The sequence below is a fragment of the Enhydra lutris genome, unplaced genomic scaffold, assembly GCF_002288905.1.
Source record: "Enhydra lutris kenyoni isolate GAN:26980312 unplaced genomic scaffold, ASM228890v2 scaffoldscaffold34, whole genome shotgun sequence".
In the NCBI taxonomy this organism is placed as follows: domain Eukaryota; kingdom Metazoa; phylum Chordata; class Mammalia; order Carnivora; family Mustelidae; genus Enhydra; species Enhydra lutris.
The window spans coordinates 5773094-5793236 of NW_019154118.1; the positions used below are offsets into that span (position 1 = coordinate 5773094).

Here is a 20143-nt window from a genome sequence, read left to right on the forward strand (position 1 = left end):
GCTGGAGGAGGGTGCAAGGGAAGGGGGCAGCTGGTATGTGACAGGCTATGCATCTAGCCATCTTGGTGACCTCTCTCAGCAGATGTATTCCCCCAGCTCTCTGATGCAGAAACCTAAGGACATATAGGTATACACACACACACACACACACACACACACACACACACACACTTTAAATTTATTTCAGAGGTGAATTCCTTTGTCCCATGAGATTCAGGAGATCTAGCTCAGTCAGTCTCTACAGCAAACCCAGGGGCACCCTGCACTATGACACACCCATTTCCCAGCCCAGGAGGGAGAGGCTGAGAAAAAGCAGGGCAGCTTGCCCAGTCACCCACTGCATGCGCACGCTGTGTCTCCAGGACCCATTGCGTTGCCGTGCCATTCTTAAAACAGACTACAAACTTTCGGAGACTGTCATTCAGACGAACAAAGTCAAAACCCAACCCATCCCCGCCACGCCCCGTTGGCCCATCCCCCTGGCAAATGCAGAGTCACCAGCCCATGGAAATTAGAGGAGCACTGAATGTCTTCCGTGCTGAACCCTGGCTATTTCAGGATGGGGGCAGAGGGAGAGGGCTGGACGGGTGCTGGCGGGGTGTGATGGGAGGGCCCGGGGAGATTCCAAGAACATGAAGAGCCTCACACCCACCCCTAAATGCGCAGACCTCCCTGGCGCTTAGCCCAGTCTAATCCAAAGGACCTCATTAAGATCTCTCTTGCAAAGTCGCCGTTTCCTTCCGAGGGAAAACCCCAGGACAGCCTGCGGACAAGCTGAGGTCGACGTGCCCTGTGCTGCTGCTGGGTGACCCAGCCACGGGATTCTTCAAGCTTAGTGCTTCTCCTCGAACGTGAGTGGCGGCAGCCGAGTCACGAGACCGTGGAAATACTGTCAGGGACAGAAGCCCGGCTCTGGGAACGAAGCACAATCTCTCTTAGGTCAACACAGTCGACCGGGTGGGGAAAAGCAATCGGACAAATCAAACCTTAGGCTGCCATGATCAATTTCATTGATGATTCCATTTTTTAAATGACGCTGAGTAAGTTAAGATGCACTGAAGCAAAAAGTAGGACTATGACAAGACGCTGCTGGCTTTTAGTTTACAAGCGGAACTATAGTTTCCTAGAGCTATTTTAGAGAAGCTGTATTTAAAGGTGTAGTAAGACCTCACCGTGATCTTGGTTAAGTAACTTAGTTAGTCAGGGTTTTGGTTCTCTTTCTAGCAAAAAACAGCGCAGTGGACTATAAATTCTTTCCTGTTTTAAACCTCCGTGCTTTCCTATCTTTCTGCAGATAATTTCAGAAAGTTCTTAAAGACTATCTTTTTAAGTTGAAAAATGCCCAAATTAAACATTTCTTTTCTAGTCTCCAAATAAACAGGGGTTGGGGCAAAGACCATCTTACCTAAGTAATTGTACTGTTTACCGTTTGTTGCTCTGGATGACAAAAGCTTATTTAATATCTCCCTTACAAAGTACTTCACGTTCTAGTTAAAATTATTTAGTATTTTCAAACACCTATTTGATTAAAATATATATAAAACTTCTGTGGTAAAATGTGACTTATTTTCCAGTGATTTTTACAATAAATACTTAAATTTGTTTAGAAAATAATACTTACAAATCATTCTCAATTCTGGGAAAAAGTTAATCAAAAAATCAATTAAAAATAAATCCATTTAATATGCAGGCTGCATCCCCAAATAAAAACTACACCCATCTGTGCAAAAAATAAGTATTACCATTTTCACTAAACTGTAAGACTATCCTTTTCATCGGAAAACTATTTAAGGGAGTCCTCCTGATCACTGGTTTTAAGAAAAGGCATTTAACCGGGCGCCTGGGTGGCTCAGTGGCTTAAAGCCTCTACCTTCGGCTCAGGTCATGATCTCAGGGTCCTGGGATCGAGCCCCACATCGGGCTCTCTGCTCAGTGGGGAGCCTGCTTTCCCCCCTCTCTCTGCCTGCCTCTCTGCCTACTTGCGATCCCTCTCTGTCAAATAAATAAACAAAATCTTTCAAAAAAAAAGAAAAGAAAAGGCATTTAACAAGAATGCTCAAAACAACAATATCCCTGGGGTGCCTGGCTGGCTTGGTGGGTAGAGCATGTGACTCTTGATCTCAGTGTTGTGAGTTCCAGCCCCGTGTTGGGTATAGGGATTACTTAAAAACAAGATCTTAAAAAAAAAAAAAAAAAAAAAAAAAGCAAGGCAACAGTATCTTTAATGAGAACTGGACACAACCCAAAAGTCCATGGACAGAATGGATAAATACATTGCATTATATCTCTACACTGGGGAGCACACAGCCATGAAAAACTGAACAAACAGCAGCTACATATAACATACACGAAGCTTGGGAATGTAATGCTACATAAAGCACAAGTCATCAAAAATACACACGGGATGCTTGCATTTCTATAAAGTTCAAAAATGAAGAAAGCTAAGCAATCTCTGTTTTAGGGATACAAACATATGGTGAAACTACAGAGAAGAGCAGGGCAGAGAACTGAGACACTTGTTGCCTCTAGTGGAAGAAAAGAAGGGGACAGGGTCAGGGAGGGGCACAGGGTAACCACAGGAGAAATGTCCTTCCCTTCAACTCAGTGGCAGGTACACAGGTATTCAGTTTTATCGACTCACATTTAATTTTTTTTCTGATATTAACAATAAAATAAAATAGAATTAAATTATATCCACCTGGAACAGTACCTAAGGCAGTAAAGCGTAATGAGTAAAACACGGAACTGCGTCCATCTTTAGCTCACTTTGCAAATATGGACACTAATAGGTTCCCTTAGACTTCAGCCATGGAAGAACTTCACTGTTCTTCGGGGGAAAATACATCCTAATCATTCTAGGGACAGTTGTGTAGCCTGGAAATAAAGGATTGGGTAAGGAAAGTCAAATGAGTCATAATAAAAGAAAATCAGAAAAATTTTTTAAAAATATTGCTTATGATCTATTTTGCACCCAGCACCGCTTTTAAAAATATGGAATTCAGGGCATCTGGCTGGCTCAGTCAGTCGAGAATGCGACTCCATTTTTAAAAATTTTTTATTTATTTAAATAACCTCTAACCTAATGTGGGGCTCAAACTCGCAACGCTGAGATCAAAAGTCGCTCACTCCTCTGACCACGCCGGCCAGGTGCCTCAAGTGTGTGACTCTTGATCTCGGGGATGTGAGTTCCAGCCCCCATGCTGGGTGTAGAGATTAGTTAAAAATAAAATCTTTAAAAATTCTTTTGAACTAAAAAATAAATAAAAAGAAAAGAAATTCTTCAGGAGTCTAAGCTCCCTATTAAGCAACAGAGCTCCCCATGTGTGACAAAGTTGTGATTTCTCTTCTCCTCCTCCAGCCATATTTTTTGAGTTTCCCTGTTTGTCACACTCTGTGTGAACACTGTAGTAATCAGAGATTATCCCCTCCAGTACTTAATCTCTAACCACGTAAACTGTGATTTCCTCTCTTCTGCCACTATGCCACCCAAGCAGAGGTCTTTCTCTTTATTTCTCTGTTTCCTCATTTTTAAGTGCAAGGAATACTAGTCTCTCACATGAGTGTGGCAGGAATTAAATTCATTAATTCATGTAGGGCATTGAGAGCAGTGGCCGGCACACAGTAAGTGTTAAATAAATGTTTGCTGTTACATTTATTTTTGTTTTTATATTTATTTTGTTTTTCATTGTTATTATTGTTCCTTTGTCAAGTTCACCTCCACTTGGAGAAAGAAATCACAGGTAGCATGCCCCATGCATGCTTCTCTTTGAGGTCGGATTTTACCCACCAACATCAGTGACTGTTTCTTCTCGAGTTAACCTACCTTCCGGATACACACCCTTCACCAAGGCCATTTTAGGGGTAAGGCCAGTACCTGAGGGATTCTCAGCTCGGTGGTTGGATAAACACAACGAGGAGGAAGTTATCACCAGTCAGCTTCATTTCACACCTCCTACTTCCCAATGGGCTTCCTCAGTCCAAAGGCTGCCTGGGACAGGGGAAGTCTCATCCCAACCCCAAGCACCTAAAACAAAGTAAGAGTGCACTGAGCACCAGGGGAATCATGCTTTGTCCTTCTTGAAAGGTCTGGGAGCCGCGAACCCGAAAGGTTGAAAATTCCAAAGGCACATAGAGACGGGTGTGCATTTCCGCAGCAGAATGCGAGCCTACGGTCAAGTGCTTTACCCAGCCGTGCAAAGCCTCCCGGCTGGGGCTGTAGTGTTGTAACTGCAGAACTTGTATTATTATTGCTATTATTTCCAGGGATGGGCAATAAGTTAAAGTTAAATAAGAAGCCTGTAAAATGTCACCCTCAATGTCAACCTCAATGTCAACCTCAAACAGATAAATGTCAGTCATTTGGATACTCCCAAGCTCTTGTAAGCTGTCATTCTCAGCTCTCCTCTGGGAAAATGATTTGAGAGTTGGGAAAGCAAAGAAAATTTCCCAGAATTCAGCAGAATCTTGACCACTTTACTGTCAGTATTTCTAACCCCTCTCTTGGTGCAGAAAAATCTTGTGTTATTTCTAGAAAGGTTTAGAAATTCACCCTTAGTTCCAAGAGCCTTGTCTCAATTTAAGAGCGTCCCTGCAAAATTCCCACTAAACTCCCACTTCCAAGGTCGTTCACACGTCACAGGAGGACAACAGAACCTTGGTCTGTGGTGAATCAAAGGAGGGGTTTTGTGGCCTAGAATAACTAGGATGACGTCATCTGTTGTGGATCAGAAGTAACTTTATTAGCCAACTACGGAACCCTGCTTCCAGTAGTCTAGTTCAAGGGCCTGCAAACCTTTCCTATAAAGGGCCAGGTAGTGAAGAGTTTAGTTTTTGGGGGCCGTACCATCTCTGCCAAAACTGCCCCTCTCTGCTGTCACCCCAGGAAACCCACCAAACACAATATATTGGGGGGTGTGGCTTTGCCCCCATCAAACTTCATAGTCACTGATATCTGGACTTCACGTAATTTTCACGGGTCACAAAATGTTCTTCTTTTGATTTCTTTTCTTCCATTTACAAATGTAAACACCAACAAATGTTAGCTCCTAGCCGTAGAAAAAACAGGTGGTGGGCCAAATGTGGCCTGCCTTTGGTCTCGCTGTCTTAAAAAAAACACAGTAATGCATGTTATTACCCTGAAACGGAGGCAGTGAAGGGCCCAAGAGAGGTTTTCTGACAGGATTTACACTGTGAACTCTGCTCCCACTCGCCCTGTTTACATACAGCAGGGGACATGCGATTTCCTGCCTGGCACTGTTTGCATACGGTTACTGTATTATCGTATAATAATGATCTTTTGTGACCCCGGATGATGAAACTCTTCAACGCATCATTAATATATATGCTAATGAGGCAACATGCGTGGCTGGGCAGGCTGCTGCCCAATCAGGGGGTCATCAACTGCCCTCCGGGACCAGGAACGCCTCTGGTAATAAGTAGGTACTCACCGGGCAATTTCCATAATGAAATATTCCATTCCCATTTTTGAATCTGTTTTCCTGATGGGGACAGCACATCTGTGCACAGAGGTCGAAGGACCCATGCTCCAAGCTTCAGTAGTATAACCTGTTTCCTGACCCCCAACTCTTCTTTCCTTGTTTGCCAACATTCTCTCCCACACCCCACCTCCCACCTTTCACCCATTTCTGCCTACTCCCCTCCTACTGGGTTACAAATGCAGGCACAGTACTTCTCTGAATTCATAGCTTTAACAGAATATTCTCAACAGGCTGCCCCAAATCCCTATCTCTCATTGAGTCCTATTTCAACAATGGTCCTGAGGAACTTAGGGAACAAGGTGAGTCCTCCCTCCACAAATCAGCCCCGTTCCATGGCAGCCATGATGACACACCAATGGGTCCTACTCTACCTGCTTTCACCTGCCCCTCCCCCTACCACTGAGCCTGGACGACGTCACAAGACACTGCTTGTAGGAATCATCACTGTAAATGGTGGGACAGATGTCCCGCCCTGTTCACCGGGCTCACACCATTGAAAGGGAGAACTCCTCGAGAGAATTTTTCTCACCCTATGGAGGGGATTAATCAATTAAAGTATTTCATTAGCAGATACTGGACCTCCTAAGATACCACTGACTAGTCAAGAAACAATTCCAGGAGAAACCTATGTCCAACTCCTGTCGACGCAGCTCCTTCAACACAACAGCCAGTATTACCACTTGGAATGAAATCTTAAACTAGCCCCATGAGCAATTTAAAAGCTGTAAACCAGGGCCTTTATTTGGAACTTCCTGTGAATCACAGACCCAATAATATACTGGGACAACAACTGTTTCCCAACCTGCTACCTTTTCCACATCGCCAATTAAAAAAGATCCCAACTGAATTTTTTTCTCTCAGTACGCTGAAATAAGAGAATATTTGGGCTCTCTTGCACAAGAAGGGACTATCCTGAACTGTACTCTTCAAAGAAGAAAAGAATGCAAACTTGCTGGGAAATCCTGCCACTTTTCTGAAACAGTTCTTGAGATACACAGCTGTATGATGAAATATTTCCTATGGGTAATTATTCCCAAGCAACTCTTGTAAAAGAATAAAGGAACAAAGCACATTTTGTGACGATGTCACATTGACCTGTTTGTGCCACTCGTTTAGGAATTTACAAAATTCTGAATTCATATTACCAAACAGGAAGGTGGGGAATCTAACATACCTATTCACCTAACGTACCTCGGCTCACAGACCACCCGGGTTGCAAGCAGCCTTAAGAGGCAGTTGGTGCTGTGACATAACTCACAAGAACGCCCTGGAGTGAAGGGGTTGTTTTTAAAGATATTTAGTTTTTCTTGAGTTTAATTCATCAAGAATAGTGACTTTTCTCTAAAGGGCTGTGCTTCAGTCAACCAAGAGGCAGTTATGATTATAAGACTATTATTTTCAACAGAAGCTATCAGTTAGCATTTACAAGCCAGGAACTATGCTAAGAGCTTTGTATTCATTATCTCATTTAACCTACATGACTAACCCTAGGCAGCTAATATTTTTTTAATATTTTTTTCCTTTTGTAGATGAAGAAATTGAGTGTCAGGGAGGTTAAATGACTTGCCGAAGGTCAAGCAAACAATAAAATGCACACAAACCCAGTACCCTCTGACTCAAAATCCATCCACTAGGATCACTCCACTAAACAGCTTCCTGTATTCGAGTTGTGGGGTACAAATTACATCAATCTCACCATTAAGCTGATATCTATACTACAGTGATTCCCAAACTTGACCTTTCATTATAAACTCTTTTTAAAAACAGAGAGTCCAAGGGGTGCCTGGGTGGCTCAGTGGGTTAAATCCTCTGCCTTCGGCTCAGGTCATGATCTCAAGGTCCTGGGATCGAGCCCTGCATCGGGCTCTCTGCTCATCGGGAAGCCTGCTTCCTCCTCTCTCTCTCTCTCTGCCTGCCTCTCTCCCTTCTTGTGATCTCTGTTTGTCAAATAAATAAACAAAATCTTAAAAAACAAACAAACAAAAAAAAAAAACAGAGACTCCCAGAACTCACTCCAAGCCCCACAACATATAATGTGAAACAAATTAGTCTCTTAACCTATGAAGTGATGCCAAATAAGAGGTCAGATTTTTTTCCCCACTAAACTTACTAGTGAGTATTTCATGAAAAATATTCCAAGCCTTCACTCTCCGGGCAACTGGTGGTCATCTAGTTGTTAAGCATATTCTCTGGTTCACAAGAATGAATGGATGATGGACGGAGGGAGGGATGGATGGGAATTCCACCCTTGAGCCCCAGAGAAAAGCTTTCTTCAGAGGACCTCAGCTCATGGAAGTAATGTGACCAAAGAAGCCTCAGGCATGTCACATGGATCAGGACACCTGGAGCAAGGAGATGGGTTCAGAATCACAACGCCAGAAGGCAGTAGGTCTATGATCTCGCTTCCTCCAAAGACAGTACCACTTCTTAGAATTTGTCTAGATGCGTTTAGAGACCCAAATAATCACGGAAAAGGAAAGGCTGACTGGCACACAGTGATTGTAAATATGTGTAAAGGAGTTAACAGGTGCAAAATAAATTGCTTCACAAAGTTCATCAGACCTTGCTTTATATACAGTATGGACCCGCCCTGCCCCCATGGAAAGGAACAGGCTTGACTTCTAACTTGCATACTTCCCTATAATTACACATAGCATGGAGCTTTATACGAAAGAAACAGACCTGAATTCCAATCTCAATGGTGCCACCTACTCATGTGACCTTGCTGCCCTTTCTTCATCTCCCCGAGTTTCCCTTTTCCCATCCGAAAAGCAGTGCTTACAATAGCAACGATTTCATTAACGTAAACACCTTCCTGTAGGCAAACACCTTATATCTGCCACAGGGTTACCATTTACACTTATTGTTATTGTTATTTTGCAGTTACTTAAAAAGTGAAACGCACTCTGTTGGCACAGCAATTGTTCCAACTGCCAAGGCTCGAGGTCCCAGTTTAAAAAAAAAACAAAACAAAACCCAAACCAGTACTCCAATAGAATGTTCCTTTATGCTGCGCTCAACACCTGGGATCGAAAACGTGCTTCCAAGTTACACAGCTGTCTAACGTGCTAAGAGCAATAATGAGTTGCCATGATATGCAGGGATAACAAAATTAACAACACCCTCCAAACAGTCTCCTCTGGGGTTACTGACCAATTATTTCCATAAAATGCTCAGTCATGAGAAGAAAAGGACTTGGGCTGGAACCTAAGTCAAATATATCCCTATCTGTCTCCTTGGGTGAAAACTTGCTAAAAAGCCACCGTAGCTATTCTAAGGCCTCACCTGTTTTTTTCCCAAGTAGTTGCAAACAGAAGATCCAAGGTGGCTCTCTCCAATTTGTTGCCAGTTACGGAGCCCATTGGTCGCTAGAACAAGTCCTTCTGTGAGTTACTTACTCCGAGAGTCGCACGGCAGCTCTTTGGAACTTTTCTTCGTAATGTGTTCTCCATTTGCAGCCTCCAGCCCAGCCAGTCCCTTTTATGAGGAATAAGATTCCACAGAAAAGATCCAGAAGGTTGACTGAGCAAGACGCAGAGAAAAGTGCCGTCTGTCTGATTTCCTCCAGCCACCACGTGAGTCCGCGCGGGTCAGATGAATTGTAGACTTGCTCCTGCAAACCATGAAAGTCCGCTCGCTGGCGACAAATCTGACAGATCCACCGTCCCCTCGGCCGTGTCCAATTTGGCCACAGTCCTCTAGATGTGGTCATTAATTCCTGCTGACTGTGGCTGTCACTGCCGAGCACCGGTAAAAGCTCGGCGGCACCGGCTGCGGATGATCTGGGTGGGACGCAGGCCCTAAAGTGCTTGGATTGATTTGCTTCTCCGTATGCACAGTGGACTCCTGGGCAATAAGGGGTTTGGGGTGCACTCAAAAAATCACCGTTGAGCTTCTGACTCCCTGCAAGACTGAACTACTAACAGCCTACTGCCGACCGGAAGCCTTACCGGCAACACAAACGGCTAACACGTGTTTTGTATTCTGCGAACACGTAAGCCGGAGGAAAGAAAATGTTACGAAGAAAATAGTAAGGAAGAAAAAAATGCATCTATAGTGCTGTATGGAATTTATTTTAAAAAATTCATGCATAATTGGACCTGTGCAGTTCAAACCCGTGTTGTGCAAGGGTCCACTGTATTTAGGCAGAAAGGAATGGTCGAGGAAGAGGAACGCGTTGGCCAGCTCTTGACTGTACGAACTGTTTCACCTGCACTGAAGAGTATTTTTCCCTCTGAAGGGACACAGAAGGATAAAGCTCCCAAATGCCACTTTTTGGTCAAAATGTCTTAGAGCACTATTTCTAAACTGGAACAATGTTGCAGAGAAAAGAGAAATGTCCCGGCTGTTAAGACAGACTGAACAGATGTCACTGTAGAGTAACACGGTCTCCGTTACCTTCTCCAAACCGTAGGATGGCCATTTATTATCCCTAACACACAGCTCTCTGTGGGATTTCCACGGTAACAGTTCTCATCCCTTCCTAACAAGCCCTGCTACCACACATCAATGCTTTCACAGCAAATCATGGTTCCAAAACATAAGGAGAACTTACCCAGTTTACACGCCAACACCAACATCATTGGTCCCTGCTTATAATCTACATTTTAACATTTTTAGATTCTTTGGTATTCCTAGCTGTCCCTAGACAATTTTAAGTTAAATTGTCCATAGCAATGGACCACAGGTCAAAAGCCAAGGGTTGTATACCAGCTCAGCAAATAGATACAAAAGCAAGACGCAATAAAAGACAACTGATTGTGATTTTAAACATCAACAACATTAAGAAGGGAAAACAACCTAATGACTCTTGCTTGCACGATTATTGATGTGTATCTGAAATAAACAAACACTTCAAGGAGCAATTTCCTCCTAGTCCTAGTGACGGGCTCAGAGATGGTTTACTCATATGCAAAAGTATCACTTGGGGGAATGGCAGCTATCTTGGTGATAAATAGTATCCCCATCTAGCCAGGGGAGGGAAGTGAGATCCAAAAACCAATTACAGAAGCTACAGTGGTTGTTTTAGTGAGACTTGTACACATGTGTCTAATTATAAAGTGTTCTTATTTCCCTACTGTGAGACTGCCTACAAGTTCTGCATTTAAAAGCTTCTGTGTCAGGACAGAAAAGCTATTAAGAAAACCATCAAGCGTTCCACAAGATCAAGGGCTTTGTGAGTATGTGAGGTCTCCCATACTATCACTTTTCAATGTTTATATTATGAAAAATTTCAAACATAGAGAAAAGTACAAAGAGTAAGGTAATGAACATCTGTATACCCATGACCAGGTTTTGCTAAATCTGAATGCTTAGCCATATTTACATTAGGCCTTTTCTTTCCCTTAATAAATAATTACACAGGAAAATAAAGACCCGTGGATAGTCCTCCTCGTCCCATACCCTTGCCTCCCTCAATAATATAAACTATTAGTCTGCATGTTTTCAAGCAGTATATAAATAGTATCAATCTACAACTTGTTGTATTCTCAACACTGTCTTTCTAAAACTCACCCACATTCAGACATGTAGAATATGGTTCTGGCTCATTCATTTTCATAACATAGAATTTCATTGCATGAATAGACATATTTTTTATCCCTGTTTCCTTCTGAAGAGTGGTTTATTTTAGATTTGTCACTCTCATAAGCAACACAGAAATGACCATTCTTAAACATGTGTCCCTTTGCACACGTGTACAGTTTTCTCACGGCATCACCCCAGAGGTAGGGCTGCTGGGCCGTAGCTTTTCTGGGTGTTACCACACGGCTCTCCGAAGGAATTGTACCAAAAAAATATTCCCACCATCAGTGTATGAGAATGTCTATCACGCCACATCGCTGTCCTCAATCGAGAGTTTCGGATTCTTTAATTTTTCTCTGATCATGTGAAATGGTACGTCATTTTAATTTGTGTTTTCCTGATTCCCAGGGAGGCAGAACATGCTTTCATCTTTACTGTCTAGATATTCATCTCTAAGAACTGCAAATCTTTCTACTTGCCTTTTTACTGCTTTGTAAGTGATCTTTATGTGTCCATGTGACTTTGGGAAAGTTACTTAATTTCTTGGCTTCCCATCCATGGCAGTAATAATACCTACCTCCTAGGGATGACCTCTAGCTGATCTTAAAGCTCTTAGCCCAACGCCTATTATATGATAGGCACTCAAAAAGAAAAAAGTCACCCTTTCTAGTATGGTTACAAATGCGAAGAAGGGCATTCAGGGTATTTCTAGCATTTCTCCCAAGTTTGTAGCTGCCTTTGGGATAAATAAAACAGGACTCAAGAGGAGGAATCTCAGCAAATTTCTTTGCCCAGGCGGCTCCCTCACCACAGAAGACATAATATCAGGACTTGGTTGTTTGTAAACTACCACGAGGGAAATGTACAAAGTTGATTCTCCTAGCCATCGCTTAAACTAAACTTCCACGTTACACTTCCTTCAATATACAAGCGGTCGTGACCTTGTCTTTGAAATGACCGTAATCCTGAATTTCAACAAAGGTTAAGTTACACAGTGCAAGGAACTCTGAGAAGAGGGAAGTGAGTGCTGGAGGTTGGCAGGTGAATCAGTATAGGGACCTGCTGGGCATTCCTGGGGTGGAGATAAAGCTATGGCTTCCTAAGATTCCACCAAGCCCTACACCATTCCATCCTCCCACATCATAAGCAATCCTTGAATTAGAAAAGCGAGAAGAAAATCACATTGCTTATCACACACATAAGTTGTTTTTTTTGTTTTTTGTTTTTTGTTTTAAATCATGACACTGACATCACCAAGGCAGCGGGTAATCCTACGCGACTCACGCCGTGACGATGCTTATGTGTCCCCCATACCCAGAAGAATATGTTCCTCGGGACACGCTGGTAAGCTAGAAGGATGCAATAAAAAGGAGCCACGTAAGCTTGTCTGCTTGGACTCTTAACATATTTAGTTTCGTGCGGCGATCCTCCCAGATTGGCTTCTATTCAGCCGTATCTTGAACTTTCTTTGGAGAAAGGCCATGTTCTTCTTTCTGAGCTCTGCCAGTGGGAGTCAGGGAGCGTAGATTGCTGTCTTCCAGGCCTATCAAGTAGTCCTGACATTAGCTTCAAACTGGTGACTGGCAGGGTCCCTTTTCAGATGTACTTGCACATCATCGAACGTTCAGGATTCTCTCCCTCCGTATTTAATTTCAACGGGCGCTGAAGAAACCAGAGACTTTGCTTTGCAGCTAAAGAAAGAGGCCCTCTATCCCCGTATCTTCTCCAGGGCAATCATGTGTCAGAGTCAACTCCAGCCCAAACATAATTAGACCATCTTCTGATACCTATCTAGCAGCACTGCTTTCTTCCTTAAACGTGTGCCAAGTTTCCACTTTCAAGAAGTTAAATTGCCATATAAAAATGCCCTGGTGATGATGAGTAATTAGACACGGTAATGGAAAATTAACTGTGTTTTTATTTAGAGCATTCATTTTAACAAGACTCTTTTTTTTCTTTCCTAACTGTTCTTAAGCCACAATGAAAATACATTAAAACCTGAGGGGTTGGGGAGGTTTTCTGGTTAAAAACAAACAAACACACACACACACAAAACACACACATAAACTTCTTCCTGGAACCACTTACTTTGCGAATATCACCAAGTTTATCCAAGGTTCTGATCTGAACCACATTATTATTGCATTCTAAGGCCAATTCTCACCCCGTCATCTGTGCTGTGGAGGAAGAAATAGCCATTCCAACCCCACAGGCCGCTAATGCAGAGGTAGGCACTGGAGAGGCGGCACACGGGGGCTTGTCACACGTGGGGAGCCTTCCCCCTAATACCCTACAGTCCCCTCTTCCCCTCTCTGTTCCTGTTGCTGCCAAGGGAAGCAGGGTGCTTGCAGCCGTGGCTCCAGACGGCTCTGTGAGCAGCCAGGGGCTCTGGGCAGCCCTCCGTGAGGAAGCTGTGAGACTGGGGTTCAGCTCTGGGGCCGCACTAAAAACGACCCCACGACATGGCACGTGTGTCGGCCTTCCCCAAGGAAGAAGGGCGAATGAGGCTGAAATCTGGACATCTCATCCCAGTCCCCACGGCCCTCTAGTCCCACGTTCCAGTGATAAGTTCATCATGGGTTCGGCCACAGGACCTGAGTGCACTTCGATCTGAAGCTGGATGAGGGGCCAGCGGGGCAGTGTCCCACTGGCAGTGTCCCCACCCATACAAGTTCACAGGTGTCATACCAATGAGGGAGCCTCAGACCACGTGGCCTACCTAAGCTTTCCAACTTTGCTCCTGTGGGACCTCAAAAATAAAGTGCCAATGACACCTAAAAATGCTTCTGGCCTGACATTTATTCAGCCCTCCACAGTGAACGCCGAATGCTGGGCAGTGCCCAGGTCCTGGGTCTCTTGTTTCAAGGGGCTCCCTGTGTATCCAAGTAAAATCAATCTTCGCCATTGACTATCCAGGCACTGACAAGCATTTCAGAAGCCCCCTTAGGTTGGCCCGTGCAGTCCCACAGAAGGACAGTGGGCTTCAGGCAAGGCTCCCTCGAGCAGCTACAGAAGTTTCAGGGAAACCTGCTCTTTTTCTTTTCCCCTATCCCTTCCTTTTGTGGGTTTATTTTTTCCCAGTTTAATCTCTCCTTATAAGTTTAATCTCTCCTTGTAATTTAAACAACCTTTTCGTTACTGCTTTCCCTATAGATCCCTGGGACTTATTCGACCTAACAATCTTTTCACTTCGATTCCTCAGCTGGGTTACAACCAACAACTCTGTATAGTCCACGCTTATATCCAAATGTGGTTTCAATCTGGACACACAACCCACAAGAGCACCGGCAGACTGGCTTCAGCAAAGAAGTATCACAAACACCGTTTCATTCCGGCTGTACTTAACGAGGTTAATATGACATGTTGGCTGGCAATGATACCCCTTAGGGGGAGTTCAAACAGAAAAAGCTATCTGGTGAGCAAAAGTATTTGTCACAATGCTCCCCGGTCCCAATGCCAAACTGCCCAGTATGTTCTAGAAAACGACAAAGAAGGGTTTGGCAGTGGTTCTACAGATAGTTTAGAGGAATCTGTAAAGTATCCCAACTGTGAGTCAAGATTTAGAGTAAACGGGAACGTAATGAACTCGTTAACAGTGCCATCACCGAGCAAGAATGAAGATGTGTTGAATGAAATTGCTGAATTCAATGATACTAAAGACTGCAGACATTTGGAGAGGCATTTTAACCTGTGGACTAAATTTCTAATAATTTTCCCCTTGGTTATTAGGGAAATCAGAACCAGAGAAGAAACCGGTGAGAAGCTATATTCACCAGTTAAAACAGACTCCCTGGGGAGCCCCTCAGACTCTCTGTTTCACAAAGGAGTTATAAAATTGAAGGAGTAAATGAGACAACAACTGAGGAGGCCCAAAGAGCTCAGCTCCAGATCCACTCTGACTCTGGATGAGTCCTATAGCCTGTGCATACCTCGATTTGTTTACCCTGAGAATGGGAACAGGAGGAGCAGTTACAAATAATCACTAATAAATGCCCATCTGCCTCTGGCAGAAATACACATGCCTATTGATAATGGTCACCCTCCCAAACCCCAGTCTACCTTTTTCCATTCCAATGGAATTACATTCCAATCCCCAACCCTGAGACTAGAACCCTGAGGGTTTTAGTCTCAGACTGAAAGACCACACTGAGATTTGGGGAGTCCCGGGAGCCAACCCCACGAAGCAATGGCTGGCCGCCTAACTCCTAAGAAGTCATTACATGTGTCCCCACCTCATTTCATTTTTCACTGGGATGACACCCAATCTTTGTGATAAAATGAACCCAAAGACACCACCCCAAAGAATTTGTTTCTCTTGGATCCACCAAAGCATAAAATGTTCTCAATGCCACCTCTTCAGATAAACACCCTTCCCCAAGTGCCCCTCTTAACTGGCTGGTTGACTGTCCCTTGGGGGCGAGTGCCCAGACTTATCCCGGGTATGTGACCAGGTTGGAAAAGTCTTCCTGATTTCTGAGTACCCTAACAAGGACGGCTGTGCAGAGCGTGGACTAAAATGGTGTCTAAGCTCTGATGAGACCCTAGCGCCTCACAAAAAAAGGACACTGTGTTCCGGGAGATTGGTCTGTGATCTCTGTGACCCCTTCCAGCTCCGTACCTCCACAGTTGGTTCTACAAGGCCAGCCAGTGAAGGTTCCCAGGAGACCCAACAGAACCATTCCCCCAGGGAAGGAGAAAGAAATTCATCTGTAGGTTTCAGTGGGTTAATAAAAAGCGGGACCCATGTGTGGGTCCCAGGCAGCACAATGTCCAAATATCTATATTCACCTTCCCCTGCAAAACGCACATGGGCAAGGCTAGGGTCATTCTAGGTTCTAAGTTTAAATATCAGAATTGTAAGTAATTAGCACAGCAGGCTGGCTTCTCAGTATCCTCAAGAAAACTCGTAGGATAAATTGTTATGCCTTTGTTTTCGTGAAGCAGGCCATTCATCTTTTCCACCCTCTGTCTCTAAATATCAAACTGAAAGACAGAGCCTTCAAAAATGACCCGCCGGCATCTCTGCCCCGTACTCCACCCTGAGAAGCCAGATTTCTTCGAGCAACTCTTCCACCAAGAAACAGTAATCACGACCAGAAAAATGAAATCATGCACTCAAAAGTTCAGCAGTATTTATGACAGCCTAAACGGTACCTTATTTTTAGCTTTTACTCACTGTCAAAGTTCTAATGTTTCTGAGAGATTGTTAACCGATTTCTAAATGGCAATATATTTCCATTCCAAATGGGGATGTCTGTTACCACATTTAAAAATAAAACCAACGTGTTATATACTAAATAAATCCCAAACATATTTCACACCTCATCAGGGGTCCAAGCAACAAACTTTTCTTTCAAATGGAGGCTCTCTTTGGACGTGGTGTTGTAAATTTTATTTTAAATCTAATGACAAATGTTCCTTCAGTTTGCCTTCAAAGGACAGGATCCCCTTTCTCACTGTCTAGTTTGTGATGTAGAACATCTCTTGGGAAACTTAAATAAATTTAGAGACAGCCTTCTAAGCCTAAAATTACTGTATTTGTAATAAGAAAGGGCCTGTTTAAATAAACAACAATTTTTTTTTTTTTTTTTGGAGGTGAGCATTCCATCAAGGTTAGCCTGTCTAATAATAAACTGCTTTCAGGTAATGATCTGCCTAATGAAAAATGTTTCCATTTCTCAATTTACTTGAAGACATGCTCTTCTGCCTGAGGAGTTTCAGTACCATAAATTGGCATTTGGATTACTAAATCTAAACAATGTGGACTGCTTAATTATGTAGAGGCTTCTTAAATGCTGTAGCTTTTTTTTTTTCACCCCAATTTTATATGCTTATTGTGCAGGGTGATAATTTTTTTTTAATCTTATTTCATTATTTTACCTGGCAAAGTTCACTTTGGTAGTTATTTAAATCTTAAAAACAGCAAATCAATGGATGAGGACAAGTTCAGTAATTTCAACTCCATTGTATGCCTTCCACTGGATTTGAACTTTTTACATATCGGTTCTACCAAAAGCGCTAAATATTTATCTCTATCCAGAAAAAAAAAATACATATATATATACATATATACATACATATGTAAATACATACATATATAGTTGTATTGAACGTAGGAAGCCACTAACTTAATGCCATTTTTAATTAATAAAAAAAGATTAAATTTATCCAGTCTAAGATTTTTGATCTTGAACATTTTGATCTTAACTGTTAAAAACAACAAAAATGCTTTGAAAGCATGGTATTTGCAAAACCCTTGAGAAGTCACTAATGGGATTCCCATGATCTAATACATGTAAGGCTTTAACTGTAATTGTAAACCCACTAAAGGCTTATGACCTGCAAGTATGGACTATTGTAGCCAGTTTTTACGGGTTTAATTCCACTGGCAAATCCCACTTTCTGTATTTTAAATTTCAATGAGCACAAAATCACAACGTTTTTCGTAAGAACCATCTAAAGGAAGTAAACACTGGAATGACAGGGCAAGAAAACCATTAGCAACAACCACCCTTTCACACAAACCATCAATGAACTTAAAAGCCCAAGACCAAGCAAAACTTTTAGTTCGTGATACATGTGCAATTCACCCTTAACATTCTCAAAACTACCTATGAATCATCTTATTTTCCTCTGACTTATTTCCATACGAGGCTCAGTAAAACACAGAACTTAGCCCCTATTGATGACTGGATCACTGTTTTCTGAGACTATTTATTACTTTTTTTTTTTTTTTTTTAAGCACGTTTTTACTATGATCCCATTCCGTGACTGCTGAAAGCCAGGAAAATCTGCCTTCGGGTCAATGCGGAAGACAAAGTCATTAAAAACTGTGCCAGCCCTGAACTGACCTCAAATATTCAGAATTGTTCTGTTTCCTCCTTAGGTCCTGCAGAAATGCAATTCGTAGCAGGGTGTACTGAAATTTGTGATTAATCTTTTTTTTTTTCCCCTCAAGGAGGTTTGACTTATTATAACAAGTGATGATTTATGCTCAACACAAGACTCAGCCTACCTCCCCTATCTAATATACAGGTAGACTACTCATTCAAGGGTATATATATGCATGGCAAGCACATAAATGTAAAAATATAAACATCAAGGATATCTACCTTATTTCCAAAGTTTCTTATTTGTTTCTTCTCTCATATACTTCTTGGTCCTTAAAATTTAATATTATAAGTCCTGTTATGGGCTATCAGGCCCAATTCTACCTTACAGATAAAATTTATTTTACAAAGGCATACCTTAATATTGTAATCATTTCATTACCAAATACATGTGGAAACAACTTGGTTTTCAAAGAACTTTGCTGTAAGTATTTACATACATTATTAACTGATGGTCCTACAGTGACAACCTATTAAATCAAAAGAAAATACAGGATTCTAAGCATGGTGCACTAGAAGCTTCTGGCCTGGATATTTAAAAAAAAAAATCTTTTAAAAACACTGCTAGCTCTTCACTTTACTTTTTCAGTGGAAGTAACAATTTTTTTCCTTTCAGGGCATCCATGCAACAAACATAACCTCAAAGTTTCTTTTAGTTGGGAAATACTAAATTTTTACCTTTAGATGAAAGCACAGTCACTATGTTTGATAAAAAATTGCTTGAACTTCTCTCTCTCTCTCTTTTTTTTTTCTATACCTGCTTTTCCATAGCCTAAATCCTTATAAAGCCAGGGCACTTTGAAACTTGGATATTCTCTTAATGCACTCAAAGTTTTCAAAATACCTTTGGATTTACTTTCCACATAAACCTATGACTTTTTCAAAGTATTTATAAAATGTTCTTTATCTTTCCTAGCAGTCTTGGTTAGGCTCTTGTGGGTAGAGGAAACCAGACGTGAAGAATGTTTTTATTGTTATAACTGTTGTTTTTTTCAGTCCCTTAAAACCAAAAGGGGGTGATCTCCCCAGCTTGCACTGCAGGCAGAACTACTGCCCCAGAGGGAGAGCCTTGTAAGTGAAGTTCAATTTCAGGGTTTGGTTAAGAACCTCAGGACACTGATTTACTTGTAAAATCCCCAGTGGAGACAGGAGGAGGCTGAACAACTGAACTCAAGGCGAGCAGCAACACCACCACTTCCCGAAAAGAGTATTTAGGTGCTGAACCGGGTCAAGGGTTTGAACTTTCTGACCGAAAACCACAGCGGCGCCGGGGAGGAGGAAGCTTTCTCCCCCGAGCAGGAGCGCCGGCGTGGCACGAGCGGCCGCTGCTCTGGGCCCGCCGCCTCCGCTCCACCGCCAGCCTTGCGATCGACACCTTGCCTGGCCCGTCCCAGGTCGCCGACGCCTCTGCGATGCCCGCCGCGGACGAGTCTAGTCCCTCCGGCACCGAATCCCCTCGCCCTCCGGTGGGAGGACGGAGGCGGGAAGGCGCCTGACGCCCGCGGGAAAGCCACCGCACCCGACTAATGCCCCCACCACTGGCAGGGCGTCTTACCGGTACAGGAATGCAGGGGCTTGGGTCGCACGACCAGCGACGGGCACACGGAGTAGAGGGAAAGTTTCTCAAAGTAATCGCAGGTCTCCTTGGAAAGGATCTCGTCAATCATGAAAGTCTTGTAGCGCCGCCTGGCTGCTTTGAGCTGGCCGGGCGAGCTCAGCCGCAGCTCCGCGTGGCAATGCATGGTTAGCCGGGGAGAGCGCCTGCCGGCCAGGGCCGCAGGAACTGGCGCGCCGGCGGGAGCCTGGGCCCCGCTCCTCGGCCGCCGGGGAGACGGCGGGCTCGGGAGGCGCGCAGAGGGGAGCGGGCACCGGGCGCGCCGGCCGCGCGTCTAGACCCACCCGCGAAGCAGCATCTTCGCGGAGCCTTTTTGGGACAGCGCAGCTGTCAATCAGCGCGCGCTTCCTGCGGGGCCGGGTGCCGAGCAGCGCCGAGGGGCGTCGGCGCCCACCCCGCCCAGCCCGCCCGTGCAAGTCGGCCGCGGACCTGCACGCCTCGTGCCCGCCTCTCTCGCTCGCCTCCTCCCGCCTCGCGGTGTCTCGCGCTCCTCTGCCAGCCTCTCTATTTTAAGACACTCGCTTTGGCTCTCCTCCCCGCCCCCCTCCTGGGACGAGCTCCAGGTGTGTGTGCAGGGTGTGCGCGCTCGGGTGTGCGCGCGGTGCGCGGAGCGCGCG

The 20143-nt window shown here is 43.9% G+C and overlaps 1 protein-coding gene across 1 annotated transcript in view; it reads right to left on the reverse strand.

Annotated features, from left to right (window-relative positions):
• LOC111153971 (BARX homeobox 2) overlaps positions 1-19653 on the reverse strand; it is a 74066-nt gene extending 54413 nt beyond the window's left edge. Inside the window, exon 1 of the mRNA XM_022513329.1 lies at positions 19467-19653. Within this exon, the coding sequence (XP_022369037.1) occupies positions 19467-19653 (187 nt within the window). The remainder of the gene's footprint in view (positions 1-19466) is intronic.
• Positions 19654-20143: the final 490 nt, after the last annotated feature.